Raw genomic sequence first — 16,723 nt, forward strand, 5'->3', positions numbered from 1 at the left:
GACTGACTCTATCTAGAAACAGGAAATGAAACATGTTGAACACATTAAAATGAATATTTCTGTAAGGCCGATACAGGACTTCAAGAAGCAAATTCATGACAAACAGAAAATTGTGAAATGAATAGAGTTCATTCTTACAAAGAAATTCTGATATGCGTGCTGAATCTTAAGATTTCTTAGCACACGGCACTCATATCATGAAATTACTGTCCTATACTCATATCGACATTACTATATCATATACTATCTAGTATATTTAGAAATTTTAAGATTCAGCATGCATAAAAGATGGCTAAAATTAGAATTTTCTTTATAAGAATGAATTCTTCAGTTCCACAATTTTTTATTTATCAGAGATTTGTAATTTAAAATCCTCTATCGTTCCATCTCCATTCCCTTAAGATCTCATTGGATAAACATATGCTGGACCTACAGCATAGAATGGATGGAAATATCCTTTTACGGTCCACACTGAGGAAGAGGAGGTAGGTAATGGTACAATAATTACATTAGACATGATAAATACTCCATCTTGGTAGAATACAAACTTTGTGGGAAGAGGGCATTGTAGTGGATGGGAAACAAAGAATACAGATAAAAACATTAAATCCTTTTTTTTTTAAATTCCAATTTTCCTTGTCTCTTCCTTTATCTGAAAGACTGTCACTTAGGTTTCTTTACATTGCAGTGCCGCTGCCTGATCTGCATGATGGAAATAAATCCTTTAACTCTCATGTACTGATTGTGTCCTTAGCTTTTTTCTCTTCCAAAGGAAGGCAGGAGACAGGACGAATGGGAGGTCAGGAAAAAAAGAACTCTATTAACAATAGAAAAGAAAGACCATCTTATACAAGGCTTTCTTGTAACAGTATTATGGCTTATTCTTGAAAATTTTATACATGCAATTATTGATTAGCTAACTACAATGCAGCATTTCATTAATCAGATGACTATGGAGGATTTTATGTACATAGTGTTATGATATATACTCAGCATATCTGCTTTTAAGAGCTCTATATAAAATGATCCTTAGAATACATTCATCATCTTAAGTTGTTTTTATTAGGACTCTCGGAAACAAAGAACGTTTCCACCAGGGATTCAAACCAGTTCGAATCGGCTCACTCATGTCCAACAAAGTGAAACCGGAACAGACCCAAATTTTTACCATTTGGTGATCAAGAACAATAACTGGAATGGGAAAAATTATGGGTCAAAACCGTGGGACGGGAGACTCGGAAGACGCATAGCGAGCCCCTTCAGGAGCCTGATGCGTGAGACTGGATCATAGGCTGGACTGTGGAGAGCAGCACACATTCAAAGTGGTGTGGCTGGCCGCCATCTTTGAGCAGGGCACTGCTGTTTCTGACTCTGCTCAGAATCTGATGAGCAAGAGATCTGGTTGCTATACAACATGTACACTGCCCTTGTTTTCTAAGGAGATTAGCTTTCTAGCAGGGTTTACACCCATAAGTTTTCCTGTTTTGGTTATCACTCCTGTTTACTCAAATTTTAAAAATTTGGGTCTGTTCCGGTTTCGCTTCCTTGGCCATGACTAAATTGGGAAGAACCGGTTCGAGGCCCTGGTTTCCATTTATTTATCACAACTGTAGCAGTCCCTGCTTCAATCTCTATTTGTTCATTTCTATCAAACTACTTCAGTATCAAGTTTCTGGTGAGGGGATACATCAAATTTCTCTAAAAAATATAGTAAGGATGTTTTAATTGTCTAAATAATCAGCAAACTGCCTAATATTTTGAAGTACAGTGATTTTTTTCTTTTTCCTGATATAGTATATGCTATCAAACCATTTTAAACTACTCACTTCTCACTTTTTTATTAGCACTTTGGGTATTTTGATATCCCAGGATTTTCAAAGGCACTAGAAATATTTTCTGTCTCTTTTAATAATAAACTGTTGAAACTTAAATGGGAATGATGTTCTTATTAATAAATTGGTCTTAAATTCATTCTTCAACTATAATTAGTTGGACAGGAGAATTCATCTAGATTTTATTGGTAAGAATATAAATTGCTTTAAAAAATCAACACGTTATTTCAAATTATAAAGATTATTCATGTTTATGGTAAAGTGAGAGCTACAGAAAATGTAAAAAATAAAAAAAATTCTCTTTCTCAATTCCCTACACTGCAGTTTGGAGGTAATTACTGTTAATATCTTTCACGGCCTTCCAAAATTTTTCCATAAATTTATATGTGCATGTCTTGTTTTAAACAAATGGGATCATGTTATAGTCTACCACCTGATTTTCTCTAAGGAGCACTAAGACATTTTTACTCTACCTCATTCTTTTTTAACAGCTGCGTAGTAATATTTGATGGTGCAAATAGTCTATGATTGATTTAACCATTTCCTGACAACTGGACATTTAAGATGCTTCCAGTCTTTTCCCACTGCAAACAGTATTATAATGAAGTTTCGTGTTTGTACACACAGCACATTTTCTCTCTTGCACATACGCTGAATAAAGTTCTACATGTAGAATCAAGTGTCAAAGAGTATGCACACTTTTAACAAATATTGCCAAACTGCCCTCTTAAAGGAGAGCATCAATGTATACTTCTATCAACTATATACGTATAGTTGCCAATGCAGTGTGTTATTAAACTTTTTAAATCTTTGCTAATCCAAATAGGTGAAAAATGCCACATTCTAAGTTGCACTTAATTATTAGTAAAATTTACCAGCTTGTCCCATATTTATTAGCTACTTATATTTTAATTTTGTGAGTTGCTCACACAATTGCTTGATCCATGAGAAGGTAAAATATGCATTTCTTAACGCACCTTCAGGGACAAAGGAAAGAGGTGGTCAGAAGACAGTAAATTTCACTGATTCGTTACTTCATTTCGGAACTACCAAATGACTATTTCTTTTAGCTTGATTTTTATATTTTTGTGGCAGTTAGGCTCAAGATACCATTAGTAATTGAGACTGGAAATTTTAAATGGCTAATTGCCATTTGCAGCTTCACTTGACGGAATCATGTATTTTACATCTATGAACACATGGGGAATAGGTCAAGTGTCAGATTCATTTTAATTCCTGGGTTGTGCTTATTAAATATGAGTACTATCTGAGCTAGACCAACCTGCCAAAGATCAAATTTGAGATTTTAATCTGTCTCTCAAAAAAGTTCATAGTCACAGTAGTCAGTTGAGTACGTGCTGCAAACGCAGGCACCCCCGCCCTCTACAACTCTTCACATTCCCATAGAGAACAGTCCAACAGAACTTACTTCGAATCTGTTTTTTTATTTCCTTAGAAGGGTCCAGCCAATTCTGAAAAGGAAATGATATTTTTAATTTGAATCAAAGAAAATAAAAATTAATTCATGTTGATCAGAGACAGACATCCACTAACACGGCCAACCCCCAACGGTGACATCCACCAACGAGCTGGTTGTTGGAAAGCCTCTGAGCAGCGGTCCTTCCCCGCTGGGTGCTGTGGGGCATGGGCACTGTGAGGCCTGGGTGTGGTGAGGCCAGGGCGCCGTGAGGCCTGGGTGCCATGAGGCGTGGGCACCATGAGGCCTGGGTGCCGTGGGGCACAGGCATTATGAGGTCAGGGCGCCGTGAGGCCTGGGTGCCATGAGGTCTGGGTGCAATGAGGTCTGGGCGCCGTGAGGCCCGGGCACCATGAGGCCTGGACGCCGTGAGGCCTGGGCGCCGTGAGGCCTGGGCACCATGAGGCCCAGGCACTGGGCTAAGAGAGGAAATGAGAAAACCCGTGTGGGGACACAATTCGTGCTTGACAAAATTCTTTTTCTTTTACTCACTGCCTTCAGGAATTCAAGCTAGCACAAAAATAAGAGAAAAAAATTCGAGGATGAGTCTGCTCAAACACGTTATCAGAATAAATTAAAAATACATGGAACTCGACACACTGATGTTCTGGCCATTCAGTCCCACATCGGTGGTTCCCGTGACTGCAGATTCTCATGCACTTACTTGTCTGGAAAACTTCCCTCACAAATGAACACTCCTTTGAGATTTGTGATTTTTCTCACCCGGAAAATCAGATGTTTAACAGTGAATTCAGTCTGTTGAATTCAGTTGGTATTGAATATAACTAGTTCCACAATACCAAAACAAGTAATCTATGAAAAAATTTCTGTGACTCTATTTCCACCACCAATACAATGGGAACGTTCTCTATTTTCAGGTAGTTACAGGGATGAGTGAGGCAGAGCCCTGAATAGGCTGCATCCATCAGATGTTGGAGTCAACACAGGCATTGTATCACACAGGAAACGCCTACTGAATGTATTAGATGTGTCTCAGTCGGCAAATGACCCATTCATCTCATATTCTGATTTGGAAAGAATATGAAAGCATAATGAGATGAGTTAAAAATAGCACAGCAGCCCCAATCTTCAACTGCCTAACAGTTTACGTCACAACCCTAGTATCTTCACACAACTCTGGGATATAAACATGTTTTCTACACAAGTATCAGTGTATTTGAGTCTTGTTGGGTCAAACTATCTGGTGCAATATGCCATCCAAAAAAGCAACATGCAAAATGTTTCTCTGGAATAATAAATAACTGAAACATGGAAAACAGAAGAGCTGACTCACTGTTTCCAGAACAATCGAGATGAAAGAAAGTTGTAAGTAATTTCCTTCTCGAGGAAGTAAGGCGATTTAGGGATTTAAAGTCGAAAGTGTGGGGATGGGAGGGGCGATGGAAAAATGATCCACCTGTCTAGTCTTAGCTCACCTGCATGCAGGAATGAACAGCTCGGTCCGTTTTATTTTGTATCTGCTTTTCATCTCTCACCTTTTGGTTTTCAGCGTCTCGATACGTAAGCCCGAAGTAGTCCTTTTCCAGCAGGTTCAGGTGTGCGCACACTTTATCAAACAGCACTTGACCTCTGGAGCGCTTCTGGGGAAGACAGATCAACACACAGAAAGTTCTGTCAACTGCCAGGAACGCGACTGGATACAATGTTAAACACTGTTTGCTGTAACTGTCCGCAAGCGAGCAACAACTGGGATCACTTCACTGATCGCCTCTCGCCGCCTCGTCCCCGGTCCCCTCTCGCCGCCTCGTCCCCAGTCCCCTCTCGCCGCCTCGCGCGTCCCCGGTCCCCTCTCACTGCCTCGTCCCCCGTCCCCTCTCGCCGTCTCGTCCCCGGTCACCTCACTGCCTCATGTCACCGACCACCTCACCATCTCATGTTTAACTAGCAGAAAAGCTCAATAGAGTGGAATAAACCTACAATGGGTTTGTACCTGGGTGGTGCAAACGGTTAATGCGCTTGGCTGCTAACCAAAAGGTTGGAGGTTCAAGTCCACCCACAGGTACCTCAGAAGAAAGGCCTGGAGATCTACTTCTAAAAAATCAGCCACTGCTGGCCTAAAGGAGACTGGAGAAACCCCGAGAGTGTGGCCCCCAGACACCCTTTTAGCTCAGTGGTGAAGTTATCTCCGAGGTTCACCATTCAGCCTGGGACTGGACAGCCCTGTAAAACCAAATGAGACTGGCGAGGTACAGGAGTCCAGGGACAAGGGCCAGAAAGCAGAGGGGACAAGGAAGCTGGTGATAGGGAACCCAAGGTTGAGTAAGGATACTGTTGATGTGTTGTGAGATTGTTAACCATTGTCATAGGGCAACATTGGTAGTAACCGTTAAATGAGAAACTATTTTGTTCTATAAGCCTTCATCTTAAGTGAGAATAACAGCACAATTCGAAGAGCATAGTCGATGTCACTGAACTGGGCATGTAGAAATTTTTGAAATGGTGTATCTTTGGCTATGGGTATTTTCACCAAAAAAAAAAAAAAAGGTTGAGAAGTTAGAGGGTTGACATGTTGTGGGGCTGTTAACCAATGTCATAAAACAATATGTATACTTCTGTTTCATGAGAAACTATTTGTTCTGTAAGCCTTCACCTGAAGTACAATAAAAAAAATAAAAAATAAAAAATCAGCTACTGAAAACCCTATGGAGCACACTGCACTCTGATACACATGGGGTCACCATCAGTCGAAATCCACTTGATGGCAACGGGTTTGGTTTTTTGCTTGTTTAGCTTGAGAAAACAATGTGATGCTTGGAAGCCTCAAATATCTTATAAAATATAAAAACCCTGACAGTGAACGAGAGTACAAAGCGTCAGTGAAGGGCAGACTTCAGAAGATCCTCACTCAGTTCCGCGTATTCCTTGAATTAGCCAGATCCTCACTTAGAACTTTCCATTCCAGTCCGTACTTAGAAGTTCTGGCTATGAAGCACTCTCTGAAGTCTGTTAAACTACAACTTCATTAGTTTATTTTTGTTTTTTAATTAAAGTTTGCCATAAATTTCAGATTTTATTACCGTTCTGAACATTCTCTTAACTTACTTTAGAGCAAATCTTTCTAATTAAATGCAACAAAATCTTCATTAAGTTTAAAGGCAATTTTATCATATATAAATACATAAATCAATGTGCTTCATCTGACCAGGGAGCCCCGCTGGCACAATGGTTAAGCGCTAGGCGGCTAACTGGAGGGTTGGCCACTCAAACTCACCAGCTGCTCGCTCCGTGGGAGAAAAGACCTGGAGGTCTGTTCCTGGAAAGATTTCAGCCTAGGAAATCCTACGGGGCAGTTCTACTCTGTCCTGCAGGGTCGCTATGAGTCGGAATCAACTCGGCAGCACACAAACAACATGTCTCTTTGACCGCAAAGCAATCAGATGGAGAAAGGAAAAAGGTAGTCCAGCGGGAAAACAATCCATCAGCCTAACTCATTACGGTATTTCTCTAAGTCCTAGTTATGTTTTTCTGGTTGGAAGATCAATTTTCATTCAGATCCTTTGATTAAAATGGGCTTCAATAACATGACACTGACCTCACTGTATCCTATTTTCATCTAATCCTTCCAAGGATTAGACGTGGCCTTGGAGTCTGAGGTGGATTAACCAGCAATAACTAAGCTAAACTACTTTTCTTTGTTGGTGCTAACGTTTCCCATCTAACGCATTAAGTGTATTTGTCTTGAAGATTTAATGTAATAAAAAGACAGATGAGATATGATAAATTATCTGTGCCAAAATAATAAGCATCCAAAAGACCTGTAGGTGGTGTGTCTCTCCGTGTAGCCGTTAACTATACTGAAAGTTAATTACTCAGGCCCTTCAACCACGACTAGTTAGTAAAAAAGACAAATTTATGATAGAAAAGTAAAGACTAAATTCTAGCCAGTTAATCAATGATGTTCTTGAAACAATAGTTCCATAAAGAATGAAAATAAATTAATGTTAGCAAAACTACATAATAACGTTCGCTGGATATGAATAAATGATATGACTATGAAATGCTGCTTGCTGGCTTGAGTCTTTTATTTATTAATAACTGCATATTATTTCTAAATAATGCTTGATAAAATCATAAAGTTTTCATTAAAAAAACTGGTTCTCCCAACGCGCTTCTTTGGTGTCATCTCTAGTTTACAAATAAGAACACAGAGGTTCAGAGAATTTAGATGCAAATGGCAGTATTATGTAACAGTTATGAGCGGTGTCTTTAGAAGTGGGTAAACCTGGGTCTGAATCTCACTTCGTGTCCCTCGCAGGTATGTGAAACTCTGTTTTTCCCTCTGTAAAATGAGTGGATGTTTTCTACATAGAAACGGTTTGGGAAAACGACATGATGCTTAGAAGCCTCAGAAACAGATATGATACCGCCTACTTCTTCAGAATGATTGACATTAAATAAAATAATGTATTAAAACCCGGCCAAGTGGTAGCACATACCACGCACTCCACAAATGACAGCTATCATTATAGCCCAAGTGTCTGGCAAATGGAAGAACAGCTAGCGCAGAATTTATCATGCGTCTTTTCTCTTGGAGCACGTATACAACTCCCCATGGTACATAGGCAGCTGCAGTGCTAACACGCCCTGCTCTCTCTTCAGACGTCTATTATCTGCCGACTACCTAACTGCTTTAGCTACACTATAGTATTCACACACACAAAACACATGGATACACAGCAGTGTCTGGCCAAGTGCTTTCTCAATGAGTAAACAAAACAAAAACATTACTAGGTTTTTCTTCACTCACTGCCTCCCACACCTCTGACCCACAGACCACAGCCAGCCCCTCCATGGAGGGACCGACAGCCTTGGTCACTGTTGACCTTGGCTGTCCTTCAGCTGCTGTGTCCCTCCACCTGCCGAACGCTGGCAAGGATTAGCTCAGGCATAGACTGCTGTGCTAGCTGGCTCCTCGCTTTTCCAGCTTCTCGCAAGTTACTTTTTATAGATGACCTCGAACTGTCGCTGGAGGAGACCAGATCTTTTCCTACAGAATATTTTAAACACTGTGAACACTACAGTTTCTTTTCTTTTTGGCCCTAAGTACTTAGATCAGTCGTTTATAATCTATTGTCGATGGTTTATGGAAACACTCAGATTCCCACCTCCTAAATATCAGCACAGCCACTAGCTAGTGGGTGACTCTGGAAATGTCTTTCAATTTTGGGGGCCTCCATTTCCTCGTCCTTCAGTGAGACTATGCATCAAGGCAATTATGGGCTTGTGGCTATAAGTAGGCCCCCTTGTGCTACGGCAAACATTACTAAGGAATTATCACTCTCTCCACGTGGCAATGAGAAAAATGTACTTTGATGGGGTTGGGACAGGACGTGATCTATTTTCCACCCTGGACTGGATCACCTCTTAGATCTCTCCTAAATCTACAAAACTCCTGGTTCTTCAAACTCAGATTTTTTTTTCCTAGCACATTATTCAACTTTTCAAGTCAATTATTTCTCCTTGTTGACATCTGTGTGTACTTGAGGTGATAACATTTCATATGTAACTAAAGCGCCACAATCAGAATGAAAACCGTGGAGAAATTATGTTAAGTATTATGGTTCCCAAAGACACGATGCCTTAGTAAGCGATCAAATCTAGGCACCTGACTGCCAATGCCTTTGTTACTCACAGCCCTTGTAAGTCAAGAATTGAGCTGTCGTTGCTAGCTGCATGGAGTCGATTCTGACCCATGGCGACCCCGTGTGTGTCAGAGTAGAACTGCGCTCCACGGGTTTCCAATGGCTGATTTTTCGGAAGTAGATCACCAGGCCTTTCTTCCGAGGAGTCTTTGGGTGGACTCAACTCAATAACCTTTCAGTCAGCAGCTGAGCATCTTAACTGTCTGCACCACCCAGGACTCCTGCTTTAACCTTAGTGTATAAAAGCCACATTTTTATTAACACTAGACATTACAGAAAAACTTTAGTTACAACACAAAGCAATGATAGAAGTGAAACCATTATAGAAAAAGGCTGCCATCCTCCTCCATGCCACGCACACACCCAGGAACCTAAGTCTAAAGTGCCTGAGAACGAAGCCAACGTGATCTGGGCAACAGATCGATGTGACTTCCCGTGTGCTTCACTGAGCTACTAGGTAATCCAAACCAGACGCAACTGAAAGGATGCACGAGCGAAGGCTCCGAGGCTTCCTTCTCTCACTAAATTCAAAAGGACAGGCCCGCCATCACCACTCAAATATAGCACATGAAATAAGCTCTTCTGCAGCATTAATGAAATTTTCCACAAGGGTCATTCCAGAAGATTTCTACAATAATTTTTGTAAAACACTGATTCTCAACATATGGCTCACCAACCAAGTTACCTGGTAACTTCTCGGAAATCAAAATTCCCAGGCCCCACCCCAGATCTACGGAATCAAAACCTCCGGGGGTGGGCCCAGGAGTCTGTATTTAACAAGCCCTCTGGTGATTCAGATGTGCAGCTGGGTTCAAACACCTGTCATGTGAAAAAATCACACATCTGTAGAGTTGATAAAGTTTGTTTTAAAATCGTTGCTTTTATGCGGCACTTTAGAGGAGCAATTTTAAAAATTATTGCTAAAACTTTTAGAACACGAGATTTCAAACATGTACAAAAATAGGATGAGATAACGGAGCTGCAAATACTCACCGCCCCATTTCCACAATTCCCATGTCAGGATCACAGCCTTGTATCTACAGTAACGCTCAATTCCTTCCCCCCAGTTATTCAGAACGATTTCAGAAGTAAATAACTTATATATATATATACACACACACACATGCATACACTTATATACACACACACATACATATACACACATATATATGTATATTCCTTGCATAGCAGACCATGTGATTGTCTGATTTGAGATAGTCAATACCAGTTCATCTCAGCTCACTAATGCCTGTTGCTGTTAGGGGTCGTTGAGCTGATTCTGACTCACAGTGGCCCTACAGGACAGAGTAGAACTGCCCCGTAGGGTTTTCAAGGAGCAGCTGGTGGACTCAAACTGTTGACCTTTTGATTACCAGCCGAGCTCTTAACCACTGCACCACTAGGACTTCCACTAACGCCTAGGATATTGATATTTATGCGTTCCGTTTCATTTCTGACAACCTCCAATTTTCCTAGAATCATACTTCATACATTCCATTGTATGTTTGATCAATTTCAGACGGCAGATGTTGGTAAAAATTTTCAATTTCCTCATCTTTAGCATTAGTGGTTGGTGGGTAAATGTGACTAATAGTCAAATTAACTGGTCTTCCTTGTAGGCTGGGATAGATAAGACTGTGTGTCAGCTTGGCTGGGCCATGATTCTTGGTGATTTGGCAGTCGTATAATGCTGTGATCACTTCCCCGTTGAGATGTGATACGTGATCACCCCCACAATGGGATCTGCTGTGAGTGGTACCAGCGGGGATGGGGCCTGTGGCGGCTCACCACCCCCTCAGCCTTCATCTCTCCACCCTCCGCCGCCTAGTCTTTCCTTCGTTTGCAGGGATTTTCGCTTGTTTTGGAATCTGCAGCTGGCTCCTGTTCATCTGACCTCCACTTCTTGGGACTTGCGCTAGCAGCTTACCTGCAGTCTTGCCTGCCAATCTTGAGATTCATCGATCTTCACAGCCTGTGAGAAACAGCCCTGCTCTCCAGTCTGCCGATCTTGGGTTCACCAGCCCCTGCAGCTACGTGAATCAGGAGAAGCCTCCTTCCTGCCCCACGGACTTGAGACGTTACAGCCTCTAAAAACCGCGTGAGCCACTTCCTCGATACAAATCTCTCTCTCTCTCTCTCTCTATATATATATATACATACATGCATGCTTTACTGGTTTTGCTTCTCTAGAGAAACCAGCCTAAGACACAGGTGTATGAATATTATCCTATCACTGGCAGTGATATACTTCAGGTTAGATCTTGAAATGTTCTTTCTGATGACGAATGCAATGCTATTCCTCTTCAACTTGTCATTCCCGGTTTCCAACAATTAATGGGTGTTGCAGATGTTTCTTCTCATTTTGAGTCACGCCACATCAGCAAATGAGGGTCCCATCCACGTCTTTAGGTCAGCTCTACTTTGAGGAGGTAGCTCTTCCCCACTCGTATCTGGAGTGTCTTCCAACCTGAGGGGTTCATCTTCCGGCACCTATACCAAACGATGTTCTACTACTATTAATAAGGTTTTCACTGGCCAATTTTTTAAGAAGTAGATCATCAGGTCCTTCTTCCTAGTTTGTCTTAGTCTGGAAACTCCACTGAAACCTGCCCACCATGGGTGACCCTGCTGGTATTTGAAATACAGGTGGCATAGCTTCCAGCATCATAGCAACATGCAAGCCACCACAGTACAATGGTGGTGCATTAGGCCAGTCTGCTGCAAAAGACTTTCTTTAAAGTGTCAGAAAGCAAAGATGTCACTTTGAGGACTAAGGTGTGCCTGATCCAAGCCGAGATATTTTCAATCACCTCATATGCATGTGAAAGCTGGACAATGAACAAGGAAGACTAAAGAAGAATTGACACCTTTGAATTATGGTGTTGGCCAAGAATATTGAGTATACCACAGACTGCCAAAAGAACGAACAAATCTGTCTTGGAAGAAGTATAGCCACAATGCCATTAGAAGTGAGGATGGCAAGACATCGTTTCACATACTTTGGACATGTTATCAGGAGGGAACAGACCCTGGAGAAGGGCATCATGCTTGGTAGAGGGTCAGCGAAAAAGAGGAAGACCCTCAATGAGATGGACTGACACAGTGGTTGCAACAATGGGCTCAAACGTAACAATAACTGTGAGGATGGCGTAGGGCTGGGCAATGTTTCCTTCTGGTGTACGCAGGGTCGCTATGTGTCAGAACCAACTCGATGGCACCTAACAACAATATATACGTGTATACGTATGTATATACACACACATACATACGCACTATACTTGTATATATGTAAAAGATAAAGTCTCTTTATTTTTTTAAAAACTATAATCTCAAGACCTTTATCACACTTAAACAATTAATTCCTTAATATTATCAAGTATCTAGTCAGTCGTTTAATTTCCCCAATTGCTTCAAAGCCTCTTTCCTCTGTTTGTTTGATAAATCCATACACTGCAGTTGGGTGATGGCTGATACATCGCTTTAGTCTCTCTTCATCCACAATCCTCCACTTCCTGGCTCTTTCCTTACGATCTCATCAGGAGGCATCAAATGACTGCTAGCCTTTTGTGGTGTTAGCGGCCAATGACGATCACTGCCTCGATCCATTCATTCAAGGTTGCAGAATGGTGATATTCTAAGTCTAGTCATTCCTTCTTCATTTGTTAGCTGAAATGCACCTATAAAGATATATTTCTCTCTATCAGAATTATTTGTTTACCCAACGGTACAGGTTGATTCCGAAAGTGAGGATAAATGTTTGCTTCTTTCCTTTTATACATTTTCAAAGCAATGAGTTGGCTCCCTAGCGTCACTGAACAGTCACCAATTAGATTTTCTGTTTTACATTATCACTACGGAATCATGGATTGAAACAGGTTTGTTTCAGGAAACCCTGGTGGCGCAGCAGCTAAGAGTTCAGCTGCTAACCAAAAGGTTGGCAGTTGGAATCCAACAGCTGCTCCTTGGAAACCCTACAGCGCAGTTCTACTCTGTCCTGTAGAGTTGCTGAGTCAGAATCAACTCCATTGCAAAACACAATAGGTGTTACCCATACTGATAGTCTCAGTGTCTCATTGGCAGCGTATTTCCTTCTGCTCCTGCCCAGGGCCAACTTGCAAGTGCTCTGCACGAGCTTCCTTCTCTCACCGGAAACACGGCTCTCCCAAGTCACCGAGACGACAAGCGTTACCTCGACCCCACGTTCTCCTTGTCCCACACTGCAGTATTACCTAGTAGGGCTCATCCTACTTTGGCGGCAATTAGTAAACTTTTGTTCCCACCCTACCTACCCTACTTGCAGGCCGTCTTTATACTTTGTCTTCTAAGAGATTCCCCAGCTAACTGTGTCCTAACCCACCGCAGTCACAACAGCCAGAGTTAGGAAGAGAAACTTTATGACTTGTTCAAACACTCCCCATGGTGCCTTGCTGCTCTCAACATGGCCATGACGGATTATCAGCGATGAGGCCTTCGCCTGATGGCTCTGTACTGATACCTAGACCGTGCCCGTGACTACTACACTCTGCGCTCGTACGGTTCCCTGAAAAGGTGGGACTTCCCTATGTCTGGGTTTGCTCAGGCAGCTGTGCTCTGTCTGAAGTGCTCTGCCTTGCTGCCGCCTGTCACACCCTCTCATCCTTCAAGGCCCTTCTCAGTGCCACTTCTGTAAGACTTCCTGGCCTCGCAGCCAAACATGACTTCTCCCTCTTTGAAGACGGGAGCCTTTAGAGCACGGTGTGGGCACTCACATACTCTTCCTACGCCACAGCCGTCTGTGCCTACACCTCACAGACACTAGGACTGGGACCGTGCCCCTGTATTTTCTCTCTTATAGGGCCTCATATTTGGTCAAATGCTAGTAAGAGATTAAAAACGTAACTGGGTGAACTTCACATAACAATTTTCTCATTCTTAACCAATGTCACAGAAGCAATATTTTAAACTAATGGTTTGAAACTGAGGATCCTGGAAGCAATTAAAGAATGCCAGTGTCCAGGCCCCACCTCCGCCATTTCCCCAGCAGACTGTGGAATGGAGTGACAGTGTCTGCACGTGGGCCCAAGGCTTCTGCATTTTTTTAAGCTCCTCGGGCAGACTCACGCCGGCGTGGTTGAAAGGCACACTTTAAGCTAAGTTATCCTTTTAAGTTAAAGACACTTAAATATGAACACTAAAGTAATTCACTGTTTTTAAAAGCAAATCTGCATTTTTTTGGATTTAGTTTAGAAGTGATCCAGTTCCTCTCAGGCCTCGTGCACAAACCCTCATTTATCTATCTATATATATATACCCATGTTTAGAAGCTGCAGACATCCTTCCCAATAAATTTTTGTGGGAAATGTAACTGCTCAAGAAATGACAAATCAGCTAAATGCTAAAATAAAATAATTCAAATGAGAAATAATACACCACCCATCACTGACAGGAAGAAAAGAAAATTAACTCGCATTTCCAGCTATGAGTAAAACATATGAATTAGCAATTATGTTAGCCTTTGCACAGCCCTGGTAGTACAGTGGTTAAGAGCTGGGCTACTAACGAAAAGGTCGGCAGTTCGAATCCACCAGACGCTCCTTGAAAATCCCATGAGGCAGTTCTACTCTGTCCTACAGAGTCACTGTGAGTCAGAACCAACTCAACGGCAACGGATTTTTTGTATAGCTAAAATAGAGACCTTTACTCAAGATCCTGCCATGTTACCAAAGAATGACCCCAGGTAGGTTAATGCAAGTTTTGATTTGCTCTTTGTAATAGGGCAGACATGGTACCAGCTTCCCAAGCAGGTGTCTGAGGTGACCATGAGGAATACAGCCTTGGGCCCAGGGAGGCATGACATGAGGGAGGTGCCCGGGACCTATGGCACACAGAGCTTTCTGGAAATGCGCATAACGTCCACATTCAAGTCCCTCGAAATCACTTCTGAAGTTTGTGCTGAAGACAAGGAGTGCAGAAGCAGGAAACACAAATTGCACTCAATCTCAGCGCAAGACTACAATAGAGTTAGTTTCTTCCTTCCCTCTCACAAGGCTCTGAATCAGCCTGAATGAAGCTCTCTTTGGGCAAAGGTGAAAAGCTGAAATGAGAGAAATTTGTTGAGTCAAATACAATCTTTTATCTTTAGAAGATGGGTTACAGTTCTTATCTCTCCCAAGCTGCACAATCATGAAGAAAATGAGAAAGAGCAAGCTGCTTTGTCCAGGAACTGAAGCTAATCAGCAGTTGCTCCTTCTCAGGAAGGGGAGGGACTAAGCCTAGAGCGGCACCAGGCCACATGCACGCACACGTGTCCTGAGGCTTCTCAGAAACATTATGCGTGCGTTTCTCTAAACTGTGACACAGAAGAAAGAAAAAAGAAGCCTTGGTATACTGAGTGAGGCTTGAACTACTCATGTTAATACAAGAAAAGATTTTAGAGCTATGATATCGAGAAGTTTCAGAAAGACAGACGTTTTTGTATCCTTTTATCAGAGTGTCAACATGGGTAAGTGTACTTTATTCTGTCTCTCATATATCGTCCTCAGACAGACCACTGATTTTCTTTTGGATATTCTGCCATGTATTGCAGGATTTTGTGAACTTGTATGTTTGCTCCAAGGAGCACAAATGGTTCAGCCTTTTTACTGCCTTTGATATACCGTCCAGAGCACAGAAAGCATTCAACTTAGGAGCCCGACATGCGCTACTGGCATGAATTCAAAAAGGCATTTTCACATTATCGTGGATTAATGCTGAAAGAAAATGCCATCTTTTTTTTTTTTTTTTTTTGGTCATGCTATCTTCCTCAACTGCATTTTTCCTTACTGAATTTACTCTATTTTCCTCATTTCTGAAGGGTGATCAAAAGTCTATTTCTAAAATGATCTGCACCACCACCACTTAACCCAAGTACTGGGGGGGCACAGGAACAGCTCACTAAACCCTACAGTTCAGTGTCTGAGCCCGTCACACCTGGACTCTGTGCAAATCAGCTTTTCTTGGGCTTTCCTCCTGTATTAGATTTGGTATGGAAAAGCACTGTCTGCTCTTAAATTTCAATGGAGACGTTTTTGTTTTTAATTCACACTGGGAGAATACTAAGGTTCAAACCCAGATGGAGTCTGATGTGGAAAACAGCTCATAAACCCTTTCAAGAGAGCTGCAGCTTGGAAGTTCTAAGAAGCAAGACACACAGTTGCCTTAGAGGCATCTAATTCCTGTCTCAGATGTACATTCAATGAAAGTTCAATCAGGTGTGTGAGCTGCTGGCGAGTCGGCCCCCAACGCATGGCGACCCTACGTACAACGCAAAGAAATGCAGTTAGACTGGTTTGTCGTGATCCATGGGGTTTTTGCTAGCTGATTTTTGGAAGCAGACCCCCCAGACCTTTCTTCCTCATCCCTCTCAGTCTGGAAGCTCCACTGACACCTGCTCAGCATCACAGCAGCATGTAAGCCTCCAATGACAGACAGTGGCCACACACACGAGGTGAACCGGCCAGGAACCAAACCCGGGTCTCTAACGCGGACAGCGAGAATTCTACCACCAAGCCCCAAAGCCTCAGAGCAAGTACAGCAGGAAGTCCATTATCCACATCCCTGCTGCCAGAATTCATCCCCATAGGGCAGGACTTGTATGCCTACCCAAGTGGACCCCCTTCCCAACAGGATCCTCCCGCCTATGTCTAATCCCCAGCGTGCTCTGGGCAGCGTATGTGTACAGGGCTGACGTGAAGGGCAGAGATCAAATTTCCTCTTTCTAGATGTTACCTATA

At 42.3% G+C, this 16,723-nt stretch overlaps 1 protein-coding gene across 1 annotated transcript in view; it reads right to left on the reverse strand.

Moving 5' to 3' along the window:
* EPB41L3 (erythrocyte membrane protein band 4.1 like 3) overlaps positions 1-16,723 on the reverse strand; it is a 183,362-nt gene that overhangs the window by 54,994 nt on the left and 111,645 nt on the right. Inside the window, exons 4-5 of the mRNA XM_023724879.1 lie at positions 4,806-4,910; positions 3,188-3,304 (exon numbers count right to left, since the gene is read on the reverse strand). Coding sequence (XP_023580647.1) covers positions 3,188-3,304; positions 4,806-4,910 — 222 coding nt within the window. The remainder of the gene's footprint in view (positions 1-3,187; positions 3,305-4,805; positions 4,911-16,723) is intronic.

Source organism: Trichechus manatus, unplaced genomic scaffold (genome assembly GCF_000243295.1).
Source record: "Trichechus manatus latirostris isolate Lorelei unplaced genomic scaffold, TriManLat1.0 scaffold00266, whole genome shotgun sequence".
Taxonomy (NCBI): domain Eukaryota; kingdom Metazoa; phylum Chordata; class Mammalia; order Sirenia; family Trichechidae; genus Trichechus; species Trichechus manatus.